General features: G+C 44.8%; 1 protein-coding gene across 1 annotated transcript in view; it reads right to left on the minus strand.

Annotated features, from left to right (window-relative positions):
* Positions 1-1,664: 1,664 nt before the first annotated feature.
* LOC148024470 (polyadenylate-binding protein-interacting protein 12-like) overlaps positions 1,665-17,160 on the minus strand; it is a 56,443-nt gene continuing 40,947 nt past the window's right edge. The window contains exon 10 of the mRNA XM_087694101.1: positions 1,665-1,911. Coding sequence (XP_087550227.1) covers positions 1,857-1,911 — 55 coding nt within the window. The 3' untranslated portion in view covers positions 1,665-1,856. The remainder of the gene's footprint in view (positions 1,912-17,160) is intronic.

Consider the following 17,160-nt stretch of genomic DNA (forward strand, 5'->3'; position numbering starts at 1 on the left):
ACAGTGGCTCTATGTGCTTTAGGGTATCCATTGCCTATCTTTAGTAGAAGTCCAAACAAAGATGTAGAATTACATATCAAAAACTTCTGGAAACATATGTTTAACTATCAAGTCAATGAGGAAGCACATCATTTGATGTTCTTCAACATGACTTTGAAGGGAAATATATCCTAATGGTACTATTAACTTATGAAAAACTCAATTCCACTATGCAAGCATTCTACATTGCATCTACTAGAGACTTCTCCCTTGAAAAGATGAGCCAATAGTGATTGCATGTCCTAAATGAGACTTGACAAGATTTCAATGAGAGTGTGAGATCATATGCCCAAAAGCTATGCAAAGTATTTTATTTTTTGGGTAATACTATCCAATTACCCCCAACTGCTTAGTTGTAATTCTTCTTCAGAGGGTTGGATCTCATCATCCAATTGCACTTAAGTAACACTACATTAGACAATCTAGATGTGGCTATAACAGTAGTAGTAAAGAGAGTTAAGTCAAATTCAGGCTTCCTATGTACCAAGAAAGCAAGCCCTCTACATGATTAGGATGGTGCTAAATACAATACTACTAGGATATAACTCAATACTTGCACCGCACAATAATATCATGGGTCAAAGTCAAGGGACTTTAAATCAATGGTTGCCTCAATTACTCGCACATGTAGGGCCGAATGTTGCCCAACCAAGACCCATGACATCTATTAGTAGTCAAGGGTCAAAGTCAAGGGACTTTAAATCAATGGTTGCCTCAATTACTCGCACATGTAGGGCCGAATGTTGCCCAACCAAGACCCATGACATCTATTAGTAGTAGGCAAGGTCCCATCGTAAATCAAGGGTTTTTGTACCCACCAATCCCTTTACAGATCATAAAACCTAGTGTGGGATTGGCTCTTGATACCATTGGTTATGGATCCTCTATATCAAATATTGTTGAAAGGAAGTCAAGGACATTTATACCAATATGATTACTAAACAATATCCATAGATTGTTGTGGATGTCAATTTTCTAAAGTGTCAACAAAATTAATGGGCACTAGGAATCTTGATGATGTATATCCATCAAGATTATTTAGCTATACATAGTGTGGTGGTCAACACTTCCCTTGAAACTTTCCCAATGTTATATGTGACATATGTGTGAAGTCTTGCCACTTAGCCAACACTTGCTGGAGCAAGATTAGTTCCCTTTAGCAAGGAAGTAGATAGTTAGGTCCTATTAATCACTAAGGGCAAGGAAACAATCTTAAGCAAGATGAGGGACCAAAGAAAATTTTGCAGAGAGAAAAGGCTATTGTGGAGGAACTACCTAGTGGCAATGTCATGAAGGAAGTAAAGACAGATTTTACAAAGCAACAGTGTGTTTGTGCTCCACATAAATATAGGATAAAAGTGTGATTCAATATTTTTTATCACAGAATGCCAGTGCATAAAAAGTTATGCAGCCTTCACAAAAATGGAAATTTCTTTTAACACTTTGCCACTCAAAGTTGCCTTTGCATCTTATGCTCCATGTAAGCACACTGAAAGATAACTTTTTTTGCATTTTTCTGGTAAATGCTGCTGCTATCTTTTGGATGGAGTGCTTTCACTGAGGGGCCCAAACTATCCATGAATGACTTTGAATAGGACTTTGCTCAAGTTTTATAAAAACCTGAATAAGCAAAACAAACTCTAATTCAATTTTCATCTTCTTACATAGATCAGTGTGACACGGGCCAATGTGACGGAGCTACATGCTCCTTTTCGAGCACTTCCAAGGGCTCATGAACACTCTATGCAACTCTTCTTCCAGCTTCAAAATCTGGCATACTTCATACAAAACATAAGCAGTCTAGCAATGTTGCCCCATCAAGGAAAACGATGAGGTGAACGTGGTCTAACTGGAGTTTTGGATGGACTCACCCTGGAAAAGCATCAACATAAAAATCCATTTCTTAGGTAAATAACACAAGCAGAGTGAACATAAAATCTATACAAGACTTGCATTAGAATGATCACTTTTTATTTCCAGAAGAGAGGAGCACAATAACTTGTTAGTTATGACTCATGAACTGACCAAATTGGCAAGTTAAAAAACCAGCATGGTCAGTGACTAAGATGGTGTCTCCCTAGATTGCCTTCCAGGAAAGTGATGAACTGCTGTACTCACCTGTTTTCATGTCTTCCTTCCACATTCTTTCCTGCCTTTTCACGTTCCACTCTCCTCTTTAGCTTGCAATGTCAACTGTTTCGAATTCTTTTTCCAGCTCTTATCTTGGTTCAATTTGCAAAGGTGTTTTCTTCCCCTTTTCTTCCTGCACCTCAGCCCTCTTTTTCTTGCAGTTTTCACTGTACATTGGCTGTCTTTCCATACTAATTTAGTTGATTTTGTTTTGATAAAGGTAACTCCTACTCAGTTCATGCTTTGGGAGGACTAAATGCCACAGCCCTGATCCAAAGCAGCTGTACCAGTGTTCTATCTTAGAAGCAGCTCAGGAAACATTTAGACGTTTGAGTCATCATCTCTGCCATGCATATTTACTCTCACACCCATGTCATGATCCTGACAAGGATATTCTTATAATCTAGTTTATCTGGGAAACTTTGTCATTACGTGGGTTCATTTTCTGGAAAACAGATATTCTCATGCTCAAATCACAGATCTGAGTGTTTACCTACTGCTAGTCCTACACCCCTTCTTGGTAGCATGGTTTACTGGACTGAATGGCATCATTGATTCAACACAGCCAATGACCCTATGGCAGAAAATATTTCATTCACTAATCCTCTGTTGTTTCTAATTAATGGGGTAGATTAGAGCTGTATACACCTCAAGTTTTAAATATTATTCTACAAAGCTTTCTTTGAAAAATAAATGTTAGAGACCAATGGAAACTGAAAACCTGAGCCTTCTTTTTTGTTTTTCCCTCATTTTTAAACATCTAAAATTTACTTGCGTGGCTGAAGGCCCAAGGGTTGTCTAAAGAAGAGGAGGGTCGCTGCTACCAATGTTAGCTGGCAGTTTTCCTCTTCCTTTCACTACTTACTCATGCCTAAAGCTTGTTGCCCAGGCTCTATCTACAGGCATGTGAACTGTTTTATCAGGATTTGAAGGTGGCCATGTTATTATACAGGTTGTTATTTGTTCCATATGTGTGTAAGCTTGAGTTGTACACTGTCGGAACATACTGGGGCGCTATACAGCTGATCTTTTTCAGTTCGCCATCCTCAACAGCAGCTTTTAACTAAAGAAATTTGCTGTTTGCAGCCTACATCTCTACCTTTTGTTACTTTGGTGCTAAAAATTGAAGACCAGAGGCCATGCAAATGCTCAAGGGATTGTGTAATGCCATGCTTGGAGCTTATGTGCCCCTGTGATCTAACTTTGATTAATACAACCCACTAGGAAGTTGTACACTAGTCGATTGTGACTAGTCTGGTGTCTGTACAGGTCTGTTCGGCCTCTCTTGTCTTGATTTCAGATTTTCAGTTCAATATTCAGTTTGAATACTGTGATTGTACTAAGTGTGAAATGGGTGTTATCAAGCCATGAAATCAGCAATAAATGCTCCATCTTGTGACATGGTGTCACATATCTTTGCAAGATGATGGCATGAGCTACTGCAGAGCAACATTGCTGAATCGGAGAAGATCTTGGAGTCTGCTTAGATTGATGATGGTGCCATCATGCTTATTCACACCACAGTGCAATTTCTGCTGCTTCATGAACGAAGGGGCTGGAAATTTTGAGTGACAACATATCTGAAGGATGCATAAAGTTCTGCATGTTTATATTTAAGGTCTTGTTTGGGTAACAAATTTCTATAGTAAACAAGCAGTGCTGAAGCTTTTAGAGGGGTTGATCACCATGCAGGAGAGAGCATTTGGTAGCTGTGGAGTCACTATGTCAGTGAATAAGAGATCTTGGAGCTTTGTAATGGAGACCTTGTCCTTTGAATTTTGAATACTTGATCTCATCTTTTTTTAGGTTCAACAGCATGTAGCCATTGACTTAGCATTGAACATGTACTTGATGTTGAGAGACTTTGCCCAACTTTGTATTTGAGCATTTTTCTAGGATTTTTTTGGCCTCTTTATGGGCTTTGCTTTTGGTCCAGTCCTTGTTATTGGGCTGACCCACTGGCCAACCTGTATTTCCACATTTATGACTGGCAAGCCTATTGATTGGGCCATTTCCCAGTTTCTTGCCTATTTAGGCAGCTCCTCTCAGTACTGCATATTACTTCTCAGTTCTGGTTTCATTGCTTTTACCTTACACATGTTTTTGTGTTCATTATTTGCTGACCACTCCTTTGTGTGTCTGTTTCCATCATGATAAGAAAGCACATTTCCTATCCTCACTGTTGAAGCTTATCATGTTCCTTATCTAATATTCATTTTTTGTGTTTGTCTCTATCATGGTAGCATAAGACTAACCCTATTCTCACCATTAAAGCTTACTTGGCATGTGCATTTCTCACAGTGGAAGTCTTCCTAGGTGATGTGTGATTGGTGCTACAACAATGCTCAGCATATCTTGAGCCTTCTGTCAAAAGTGGTGCAGCAATGGAAGCATAAACAACATGCTGAAATAAACAGCTGAAACACAAGACAAGAGAAAGAATGAATGAATGAACACAAATACAGATGAGAACTCACTTGGGAAACGGAATCCATATCGAACACAAGACAACACCATACAACAGTGAGTCACTGGTTGTGTGGGCACCCTGGCACCAGCTCCTCTCTCCCCAAAAGAATCCACAAATGATGGGCTGAAGTACACCAGAGGAGGAGGAGCCCCGGCAATATATAGGCATAAAATGGGGGGAGCAATAAATGCAGTCGGCCAGCATCAAATGCTCCCCAGCCCTAAAAAGGGCACCAAAAAATGCTAGAAAAAATACTACAAAAAGGCCACTGCCTCTGTAGCATAGACTCACACATGAGCTGACTAATCTGCTAACACCTTCAAGCAGAGTATCTATTCATGACGGAAAGCTGCTGCATTTTTTAAGTCTATTATTCCTGGAAGCCCTTTTCTAAGGTGTCTAGTGACCAATCCAGCCATTTGTGGTCAGCTACATGCAGTCCAAGGTAGAGGACTACTACGTTTTCAGCAGCAACTAGCAAGTGATACCAGTTCAGCTTGTTTTTTCAGCAGTTTCACTCTCTACTATGTTGTTCTTTCCTTCTGCTACCTCCTCTCTTTGTATCAACCTTCTTATCCCTGAGAATCCCCTCATGTAGTTTCCGACAATGCTCTCTCTCTGTATCAACATTCTTATCCTTGGGAATCCTCTCATGTGAGTTTCTAATAGCCCTCAACTCCTATGTTTCCCTTCATTTTCACAAACGATGTGCATTTCTTTTCTTGGGATTTAGCTGATCCCAACAGAGATTATCAAGGACCCTGAGGATGCAGTGGGTGTCAAAGGAAAAAGTTGCAATAAGTTATGCTGCTTGATAGGTACTAGGTGATACTCGGTGTCAAATTTGGGCCTAGACTAATTTATTGGCCACTAATGTCAGTGTGGTGACATTAGAGACTAGGCATTAATTAATGAATTAATACCGGGTCTAAGGGCTAATAATTGCTTAGGGATACTTAGAAGACAAATTGGCTGGTATAATTAATTTTTCAAGTACTAGAATAATTATTAAATTAATTACAAGTGAAAGTCTAGTCTAGTTGTTATGAGAGAGGAGGTTGTTAGAGAGCAAGGAGAGGCTACTAATGTCATTTGCAACCACTAGGGATCAGTCCTACAACATGTAACATCAATTTAGAGCTCTCCAACAATAGATGATAGTAGCTCAAGGTCCTTCTGGTTTAGATGACAGCATATAGGATGGGGCAGCAGTCTCTCTAGTCATCCTAAGCTACAGGTGACACCTTCCATGGCTGTTTGAGTAGGGCAACAGCAGTTTTTCAGTATTTCTCGAGATGGAACTCTGAAATTTCTCTCTCTATAGCATTCTCTCTCATCCTCCAGTCATCTCTCAAGTTATTTCAACATTTTTCAGTAGTTTGAGCCATTAAGGAAGAGATTTCAGTAAATCTATATTGTAAACACTGATTTACAACAGGAATTAGGGTTTTGACAACCGCCTCGGGATCTATGCTCAGAATTGAGGGCCTAGGACTTGAATTGCAGCAACTGAAATTGAGGAATTTTAGGGAGATTCAAGGGGCTAGGTAACTAATATCAGATTTGGGGATGAATTTGTTTCAAGGAGCAGGGTGAAGGCCAATCCCCAAGCAAACCAAGGGGCAAATTGGTTTGGAGGTTTGTTGGTCAATTTCGACAGCAAGAGGCACTTGGATTAACGAAGGAGATCAAAGGATCTTAGTTATACTCCTTCCATTTGCAATATAAGATAAAGAAATACTACAAGGGGCGCTAGTTTTGGAGCCAACCGAGTGTCCAATGTCCAAGATTAAAGTGATAAAGTGTGCATTTTCAATTTATGTGAATTTTATGCTTGTTGTAATTAGTATTTAATCAGATTATTTACCACCCTATTCGAGGAGAAAGGCTGGTTTTAGATCTATCATGCACCAATATATGGCATGATCAAAGGAAAAGTGGTGGTTTTCTCTATAAGGATGTTGCTACTCTCCAACAGTGGGAGATTGCAAATCAATGACCAATTCTTGGCTCTTTGGGTAGACAAGGAATTGCATAAATTGTTCACGACATGGACAAGGTCCATCACTAGAAAGGGTTCAATAGTTGAGAGCCAAGGATTAATTAAATATTTCATGTGCAAGTCCTAGGTGAACGATTAAACTACTGGTGTTTTTTAAACCTTAGTGCCAAAATTTCAGTAAAAACATTAAAATTACCTAGTAGGGCCAATTTTACACCTAAAAATATGTTTTTACTGCAAAAAATTCACGAAAAGAATGATAAAATGTAAGTAAAGTGAGCATGCCAGTTTTGAGGAGATCATGGCAGCTTTTGATGCAATGGTGGCATGCAAGCTAGCGATCATACTGATCAAAGAGGGATTGTCGTTGTTTTCTCAACATCATTGACAAATTTCTTAATGATGTTGTTTCCCCAACATAGGTTGAAAATTTTCTCTCTTCTCTGCATTGGGCATGCACAGACATATTGATTTCTAAACTTGTCCAACTGTGGACAAGGTTGTATTGTGCTAGTAACAAGTGTAGGCTGCTTTGGATAGGGTTCTGGGTAGGCTATGCACAACATTCTCTCTCCTCAAAGAGCACCAATGGCAGCTGTCTTGTATTGTATTCATGTAATTTTTCCAGTTTTGTGCAGAAATTGCATGCTTTCACGACAGATCTGGTTAGATTTGATGCTTGAGAATCACAATTGGTGAGAGCAACTAGTGGCCAAGTGATCAAACCATGTAGGGCCGATCTATGAGAGCAAGTACTAAAGAACAAGCTCCTAGTTAGGGGCTACTAGTGGCCGAGACTCTTAAGTTTCAGAGTGACTAAAGTTGTGTAGAGGGTCCATGTTTCATGAGTTTGTCAGCTTTATTCATGGACTTGAGTTGGGGCTTTTGCATAAATTGGTGGGTTCTTGCCTACATCCAATTTGGTTATTGTGGGTGTGAGTTCTAAGGTAGGACATGTGGCTGATCATGGGAGTGGGTCAATCTTCACTGTTACGGCCTAGTGTGCTTGGACCTATATGAAGAAAAGCACATGTAGATGGAACTTTGGACAGCCTCCAGATATACCTACTATGTAGGGCGTCTTTGTAGAATTTCCCTCTTGGGAAGGGTGTTGAATTGGTTGGATAAGGCACTAATTGCCAATAGATAATTGAAGTGAGAGGGAAGAAATGGTGGGATGCGAGGTAGAAGCTATGGAGTGCAAAAGGATTGAGAGAGAGAACATAAGAGAATTATGTGGGTACGAATTCAATGGTACCCTTTTTCTTTGTTATCTTCACTTATATATGACCTTGCCCATCTATAGACAATTGGCCTTTACCCCAACAACCACCCACTTGAAGGCCAGTGTGCCATTATGGGGATATGAGAAAAAAGTAAAGATACTATCCAATGCCCATCAGCACTCTGCAGTGTGCAAAGGGCTCACAACGTAAACTCTTCATGAGAAGATCTACAAGATTATCATCCATATGGATCTTGACACACTCAATGTGCTTGTCCTGAAGAATCTCCCTAATGAAGTGATACCTCACCTCAATGTGCTTTATCCCAATAAGCAAATCCATTTATTCTAATAAGGAAGCATATAAAATCCAAATCGTACGGCTAGATTGTTTTATGTGCATAGCAGCCAGAAACATCAGAAACGTTTAGAAATGAAATAATAGAAACGTGTTTCGTAAGTTTCTTTCAAGAGGGGGTAAAATAAGAAACACGGGTTTTTTTATATAGGGATTTTTAATAGTTTTGACTAGGAAAAGAGGTTCTTAACCTCTATGAAACTCTCTCTTAAACAAAGAATGGCCAATTGAGCTTGAGTGATAATAGAGTCAACTAAGAATAATACGTTACATATCCATGATCCATTATTGACTTGTCACTTATGTCAAAGTTAGTCTTTGGGCTATACCATGGTTTAGAACTCAAACATTATGCTTCATATATAGCATACAAAGAAGATTGAAATAAACATGTAAATAGCCTATCTACAATATGGACTGAGTCAAGTTGCAACATCATGATTCTCATTTCAAAACAAACTGACAAAATGTCAAAATCGAGAATGAATTATAATATATAAAAAATAACTCATAAATGAGACTAAAGTCGTATAATAATAAACTCTCAAGACAAGAATAGATATCAAATTGACAAAGTCCAATAACTAAACCAAATCAGAAAAAAATCAGTCTCTCATCCAAAATCTTGAGCCTCAGGAGTCATTACACATTATCATCATCATGTTTAACATTGCCCTATAGTTTTTATCAAAAAACCATGTTTTGAGTTTCATCTCACCAAAAAAATAAATAAAATGTTTTTTACTCTAACAAACGTTTTGTACTATAAGAAGCGTTTCGTAAGTTTCAAAATGAAAGAACATGTTTCTTAGCTGCTATGTTTGTGTGGATATCTCACAATTTGATGGCATGCTTTTGTCTATTATCAAAGATAGAGATTTGTATGGAAGAGTCTAAGTTTGGACGAAATGTTAGCTCAACAAAAACTTTGGCGTCGCCATCGCCAGAGGCCCCCCCTGCCTACGGCCCGTCGCCCCTTGCCCCGTCCGTCGCCCCCTGCCTGCACCCCTGCCTGTCTGTTGCCCCCTGCCTGTGCCCCCGCTGTGGCTTGCTGCACCAGCTCTACCCGTCGCCCTTGCATGCGGCTCAATGACGCTCGCTCCGCCAACCCCCCCGCCCCCCCCCCCCCCCCCCCACCCCCTCCACCCTGCAGGCCACAGCCCCGGCTGGCAAACCCGCCACCCGTACTCCCCCCCAACCCCCAGTTGCTCCCTTCCTCTGCAGTAACTTTCCCCCCACCAGTAGCAAAGCAATGTGATAGGTAGGTTCTCAATAAGGACGTGCAATGCTTACCTTGGTCAAACGCTAGTGCATTTTGCAAGTGCCCTCCCAGTCAAAACCTTGCGTATCGTCCTCTCTGAGGAATAGCCATCCATGCCATAAAGCTGGAGTTGAAAGAAACAACAATCTTTGGTCAGGTCGTAGAACACTCGCCATCATCGAGGGCCCAACTTCGGGATTGACTTCACTACATGCTACGCATTGGCACAACACAGATCGCAGAGGCAGTCCTCATGGGCCAAGGAATCTTCATGGTTTGACTCACCTCTGCGGACGCAGCTCGTGAGCTAGTGGATAGCTCACCCCATGCCTCCACGAAGGGGGTCATCTACATGGTTTCAGTACAACGGCTTCACAGTGGAGACATTTGCACTCCATAACAGGTTTCTTAGACATCCGGTCACTTTACTTTTTCCCAGACTGGCGGTAGAGTACCGCTAGCTAGTGGAGGACTTTGGACGGCTCTTCGGCACAGTTCTTCGTGCCTCTTTCGTAGATGCAGTGATAGTTGTAGGAGTCCCAAAGGTACGTGTGGCCGTGAAAGATACAAAGAGTATACCAAAGTTCCTGGAGATTGAGACAAGAGGTCACCCCTTTAGGGAGCAAGTCGTTGTGATTGGGCAACCAAGGCAATGTGTGCACTACCATGACTTTGAGCATCAGGCAGCAGATTGCATGCACTTCGGAGCCAAGGCGGCTCTGCCGACAAGCCCGTAGGTAGTGGACGCTCATGGTTTTACACGGGTCCAAAGACGACAAGGAGGGAGACGGCAATGGGGGCTGCAGTCAGCCCCTCAGACACAGCCATGGCAACAGGGAGCAGAAGGGCGAGCGACAACCCCCTGGCAAAGCACCCCGCAGCCCCGCCCCACCCGACAGGACTACACTCCCCCACATCTATCACTCGCGCCACAGGCTACCTCACCCAAGATCCCACAGCCCCCACACCCACCCCGTCCCCCCTCCCCCCCCTTCCCATGGATCCCCCATTGACCCTAGCTAGCCCTCCCCTTCCAAAGCCACCAGCCCCCCCACACCCGCCACGTACCTCCAACCACCCCACCATCCCTCGATCTTCCTCCCCACCAATCAGCCCCCCTGATCCGCACCCGATACAAGTGACCCCCCTCCCCCCCCCCCGGCTATACCCCCTTTTCCAACAAGAGGTGATGAGCCACATACGTCTACATCCTCCTCTCACGAGCAACCTTGCCCCCCTCCCCACACAGCCACCCGCTTATCTCTCCCTACCGCCCACCACACTTTCCCGAGACAGGCGCAGCTATTACCACGAGTTTTTTCGTAGTGGTCCGTGGTCCTACTTGAGAATTGAGGAGCGAGAGAGTTTCCACTACCTCTGAAGGTGGGGATCTTCGTGGTACGCAAGTCAAGAAATGGCAAGGTCCATCAACTAGCACCACTGGATGGACCAAACTATGCCTTCTTCCTTCAGACCTCTCACTCAGGGGACTGGACGATGACAAATAGGGGAGGAGGTGAAGAGTTAGGTGGCGGACCACATCTCCCAGTGGATGGAAGAAGGAGGACTAGCACTGTTTTCACAGCAGTGGCCAGGTTGCATAATGGACATTAACTGATGGATTGGTGCCGAGGTCCCACACTTGAGCATTATCTTTCAAGCCCCTCCATAGTGGAGAGCACCGATGAAGGTGATCGAGTGGCCCATGGCACAGGCTGCCCGTTTCTACCAGTGTACACTGTCATGACTTTCTGGCTGATAGATGCCCTTATGGTACCACTTGGAGCATCTATCACCCCCATGGTCTGCTCGAGGGCCACCATGGGGGATTGGAGTTTGCCGTCCAGGCCTGCGGCAAAGTGTATTCGCATGCCCCATAGCTCTTCCTTCTCATCAGCAGCTTCCACACCGAACAGATGCATATTCGGTCAGTCACAGGTTTCCCTATGAGCTTACATCTTGTATCATGGAATGTGAATAGTCTCCACTACAGTGGGGCACGTGGTTCCAAAAAGTTGATTGTTCAGCAGGAGTTGCAGCCGGCCCTTGCTGGACAGATCAATATCCTTCTTCTGTGGGAGCACAAGCTCACCCCCGCCCAGGCCCATCGGGTAGGGAAGGTACTCCCAGGCAATTCACACACTTACTAAGAGTACGCCATCGGTGCCCACGAAAGGAGTGGAGACATATGCACCTCTATTGGCCCGAGCCTTACCACCTGTGTACGTGATCATGGGGCGATTGTGGCAAGGAGGGTTCTATGGATCAGGTTGGATATTGGGGACTCATGCCTCGGAGTCCTCAATGTCTATGCCCCTACGGAGGTTAGGGCGCGCAGTAGGTTGTGGGTGGAGATCACAGCAAGACTCCCAGAGGTGGACTCTTGGATTATTGGAGGAGACTTCAACAACCTGGAGGCCATAGGGGACCAGCAGGGCAGAGGCAGAAACTACTAGGGTATGGCAAGGAAGGAGCAGGAGGCATGGGAGTTCTTCCTCCTCACAGTAGGAGCACGCGATGCCTTGAGGGACCCAGCTTTCCACAGAAGTGAGAGGTCGTTGGACTTCTCTTGGGGATACAAGCGGCTAGGCGGAGTTTTGCTAGAGTGATTGGATAGGTTCTATGTGAGAGAGTGGGGATGTTCTCGCAGAGGCCAGATAGGGCAGTTAGCCGGCACCACTCTGTCTAATCACTGCCCAATCCTCCTGACACTTGATCCCCAGTTTTAGCCTTGGACACATGATCCTATCGGATCCTTGACTCGATCTACAGGAGGGAGGAGGTGAAGATGCAGATTGAGCGGCTCTGGACTAGGGAGTGGAACAAAGGGATAGGATCGTGAAGGAGGTTGCAGAGGTCCTAGCCGAGTCGAGCAAGATCTGCCAGTAGGCAGCCCTACAAGCCAGGCAGCAGGGCTGGGAGGAGGAGAGAGCACTCCAACGAGACCTAGCAGCCACACAGAGACTTCTCCAGCAAGCACCAAGGGACCCCACTCTCCACGCACAGGAGGTGCATGCACAGGCAGCCCTCACCGGCCTTGAGGACAGGTGCTCAAAGTTTTCCTTCCGTACCTCAACAGCTTTTTGGGCACGGAAGGGGGACACGATGTGCAAGGAGTTTTTCCAAGTGCATCAGCCTCGAATTTCAGGAGATCGAATTCGCAGCCTCTAAAATCAGTATGGGAGGATTCACTGTAGCCCAAATGAGGTGATGGAGATTGACACAAATTACTACATACACCTTTTCCAGCAGGAGGTAGACTCAGCCAGAGGGTAGGGTTGTAGACAGCAGGTTTGGGACCACATCCTGTCCCTCGTCACAGAGAAAATGGGTCACTCCCTCCTAGACCCCTTCACAGAGAAGGAATTAGAGGAGGCTTTCCATGCATAGGACGGGTAGAAATGCCTAGGAGAGGATGGTCTTTCTAAGGCCTTCTTCGCTACCTACTGGGAGGTAGTGAAGGACCCCCTACTGCTAGCCTTTCAGGAGATTTTTAGCTTAGGACCGATGCCACGGAGTCTATCGGCAGGTCATATCAATCTCCTCCCCAAAGGGGAAGACCGGTTGGAGCTATCCCAGTGGAGACCGATCACCCTATTGTCAATAGCCTATAAGGCACTGGCTAAGATGATTGGTAGATGACTCTGCCGCGTGCTTCCAAACATCATTCATGACACACAGACAGGTTTTGTCTAGGATAGGAGCATCCTAGACAATGTCTTCACCTTCTTCGAGGCGACTGAGTGGGTCCAGCATAGTGGTCAGGGGTTGGTTGTACTTCTCCTGGACTTTGAGAAAGCCTATGACAGGGTTGACTGGGACTTCTTAGAGGGCACCATGGTGAGGTTGGGCTTCCCCCAGGCATGGATCCGTAGGGTCTCTGCACTTTACAGATCAGCTACCAGCAGGGTTCTCATAGGTGGCAGGAGGGGGGAGGAGTGTCGCCTAGAGAGATCAGTTTGGCAGGGCCATCCTCTGACCCCGTATCTATTCCTACTCTTTGCAGAGGCGATGTCCTACTTCCTCCGGTCATGTGTGAGCGGGTTACGTGGCCTTTGACTTCCGATGAGGGAGGAGACAGAGTTCTTCGATTCAGAGTATGCAGATGATACCGCACTATGTATAGAGGACGATGAGCTGATGCTGGAGAGAGTGATACTAGCTCTGGAGGTGTTTGCACTGCAACGGGAGCGAAAATCAACTGGCAAAAGTTGATTAGTTTTCTTATGAACCCGGACTTTGGTACGGAGTGGGGCGTCCACTTGGGATTCAGATGGGTGGCATAGGGCAGACCGTTCGATACCTAGGGTTTCAAGTGGGACTCGACATCACTCCGGCCCAATAATTCCTTCCCGTACTCGACTCTATCAGGCGGAAGCTGACCTATTAGAGTAATACCCGCCTTTCCTTAGCAGGTCGAGCCTTGGTGGTCAACCAAGTCCTCCTAGCGACGGCATGGTACATCGCCTCGTGCTGGTGTTTTTCCTCATCTTGTGTAGCTCAACTTCGCGGCCTAGTGCGGAATTTTCTCTGGATAGGTTCAGATGGTTCTAGGGATTCTAGGGCCAAGGTGGCATGGGCAACTGTCATCTGACATTGGTTTAAGGGAAGGGTTGGGATCGTAGACCCAAAGTTCTAGAGCCTGGCCATGTTGGGCAAGCTAGTAGTCCACGGGATCATGCCAAGAGGGTAGACTTAGAAGGTCCTACTGTAGGACGGTCTCCAGGAGTGCAAGCCGAGGCTTGGTGGTGATTGGAGGCCATCCTTGAGATGAATCTTCACGGTGGCTCAGATCACGCCCCCCAGATTCTCCTTCCTCTGTAGCCTACTTCGTGTGTGGTAGGGCCTCCATAAGGCCCTAATTTAGAGCCCTCCAAGATGCCAAGAGGAGATAGACAGCCATTCGGTGGTCTGGAATCCCTAGGTCAGAGATAGGGACAAGATATAGATTGGCGAGCGCCCCCACATCCAGTGGGATGGCTGGCCAGCCCCGCTCGCACTATCAAGACATGGCGGGAGGTGTACAAGATGGTGGACCAGGAGGTGCTGCAGTAGGCATCAGGGTGTCAAAGAGGAGTGGAGCTGAAGAGAAGGGAGATTGACGCAGCGATACCTCAGGAGTGGCTTGACCCTCCAATCCAAGAGCCGGTAGAGCCTAGCAAGGTATGAGCCGCTAGATTTTCACCGGCAGTTATCTCCCTATAGGTGACAGGTAAAGTAGGTGGCGCCTCCTACGAGATTTTCTTCACCATGTAGGAGAGGGGATGTTTGGTCCTTGATAGAGGGGAGCAGGATGAGGAGATCATTGTCCTTCCTTGGAGGAGGATTCATGTAGTCGGTCTTCAGGAGAAGACCTGGCATCTAGACCTTTATGTATTTTGGGAGGAGTTCCGGGAGTGGCACCTATGGATTTGGGAGAGCAGGCCACTTGATGAGCTGGGGTGGGACCCTAGAGAGTGGCTATGGCCGGCCACTGCAGTTGCCAAGAGGCCACTGAGGTTCTTGGAGTACACAGTCAGGGTTGGTAGACATGCATTAATGCAGGAGGACATGGACTGGGCACCTTCGCGTAGCAGATATTGGGCAGAGCATAGCATCACGGATGCCTTCCATCGGACTTTTTGGTGCCGCCTATGGGATAGCTGGGGACCGAGGAGGGTATCGTATTTTCTATGGCTTTTGGCACACGGAGGACTGGCGGTGGGGAGTTGGCTAGCCCAGATGCAGCATGATGGAGGGTGTAAAAATTGCCCATAGTAGCTTTTGGAAACTCCAAAGCACTGCCTTTGGTCATGCGAGGCGGCACAACTTGTGTGGAGAGGAGCATGCCACATTTTCTGCCATCTGGCACCAACCTTGGATGCATCTCATGGGGAGCTTTCTGCTGGCAAGCAATCAGCCAGGGCCGTCACCTTTTGTATGAGGCCGGGATGCAAGACACGATCTTCATCATTGAGGCTGGGTCTTGCGCAGTGATCGGCTTGGAAGCTTTACCCAACCACCAAGTACTGGAACCCACAACAGACCGCTCTGAGGTATGGGAGATCATAGGTAGTCTTACTGGATGGCGCATTGGAAGGCATGCTGTCAGGAGGTTTTTGGCAGGGAGAGCCTTTCAGTACAGGCAACTTTGGATGAGCTCTGGACTCTCATCATCCATTTCCTCTACACCTGGTGGGAACATGTACAGGGCGCGAGTCTCGAGCTCATCAAGAGCTCCGTTTCACTTCTTGCACACCTAGGGCAGCTAAGACTTGTTCTTCATGATGCAGACAGGCAGCCCTAGATGGCGATACACCCCCTCTCCACAGCTTCTTGCCCCTATCCCCCCTAGACCACCTTGAGAGGCTTGTATACTTGAGATATCTGTGACTCTGCATCAACTCCAGCTAGTCTGTTGAGCATGAGCATTTTTTTGTATTCAGGTTTTTTTTTGAAGTAATATAATTAGCCACACTTTATTTGCAAAAAAAAAAACAAAAAATTTAGCATAATGTATGGCAGCCATAAAGAATAATTGAATGTCATCGTGGTGGCATTAGAGCTTACAAAGGGTGACTCATTCTCTTATATGTTAAAAAGGTTTTGTAATAGATCAATGAAGTAGCTTACAGATTATCACTACCAAATCATTGGAAGATCCATAATTCCTTTTATATGAATCTTTCGAGAAACTTAAGAGGAGACAAGTGAGAACTAGACAAGATCTTGCCTGTGGAACATATCTTCTTACATAAGGAAATGAAGATACGAGGTAAAGTTTCCCATTGCAATCTTGTAAAGTGTCATAGCTATGTTGCAATGAATGTGAAGTGGATAGAGGGTGATAAGGGCTTGTCAATTAGAGCCAAGTTTGGTCAAGGATCCCTTAGATTCAACATAGGCACAGAGATTTGGAGCATTGCCTGACTCTTAGAAAAAGGGGAGGGGGGTGGCGGGTAGCACCTCCACTCCCTCAGTACAGATGGGCTCAAAAATCTAGAGGTAGCTTGAAAATACAATATGTTCATCTAAGGTACTATTTGTTGATAATATAACTACTTTCGGACTTCTATGATGAGTGATCTAAAGACTCCAATATATATGGATGTCTACCGTGGCACTAAGTATCATATGTGGTATTGTATGTGATAGTTACCATGTGTCTCTCTATATGTTCAATACATTGCTAACTAGAGCAAGGTAACATGTATAGACGAGTTAATGATGGAAACAATGACCAATGATGCAAGTGTCATTTCATTCAATGTGTTTCAATTTTGGATGCCCTTTGGTCACACTTGGATGCAATCAAGAATGCTTGCAATTTTTCAAAATGGGGGTAAGTTACAAAAGTGTGCTTTTCCAAGTTTCGCATTAAGATGCAAATAATCCCTAGCTCTTTGCCATGTGATGCATTGTATGAGTTGTACAAAGGTTTAGTGTAAAAACCCAAAATTTAACTAATTATTTAATGTGCCATTTTTACATGCACATTGAAATGATTTGGGACTTTGTGAACCTTAGCACCAAAGTTGTCACAGGGACGTGAAATTTTGAGATGCTTTAATCTTGCTAGTAACATTTGATTAAGTTATTAATCAAATGTGCAATGTTGTTTAGCACATGTGATGCACATGGCAGTTATTTCATGGAAACGGGCCAAGGACCCCGAGGATGCGGTGGGTATTAAAAG

The sequence above is a fragment of the Lygodium microphyllum genome, chromosome 15 (assembly GCF_053477565.2).
Source record: "Lygodium microphyllum isolate KBCC chromosome 15, Lygodium_microphyllum_v1.1.10, whole genome shotgun sequence".
Taxonomy (NCBI): domain Eukaryota; kingdom Viridiplantae; phylum Streptophyta; class Polypodiopsida; order Schizaeales; family Lygodiaceae; genus Lygodium; species Lygodium microphyllum.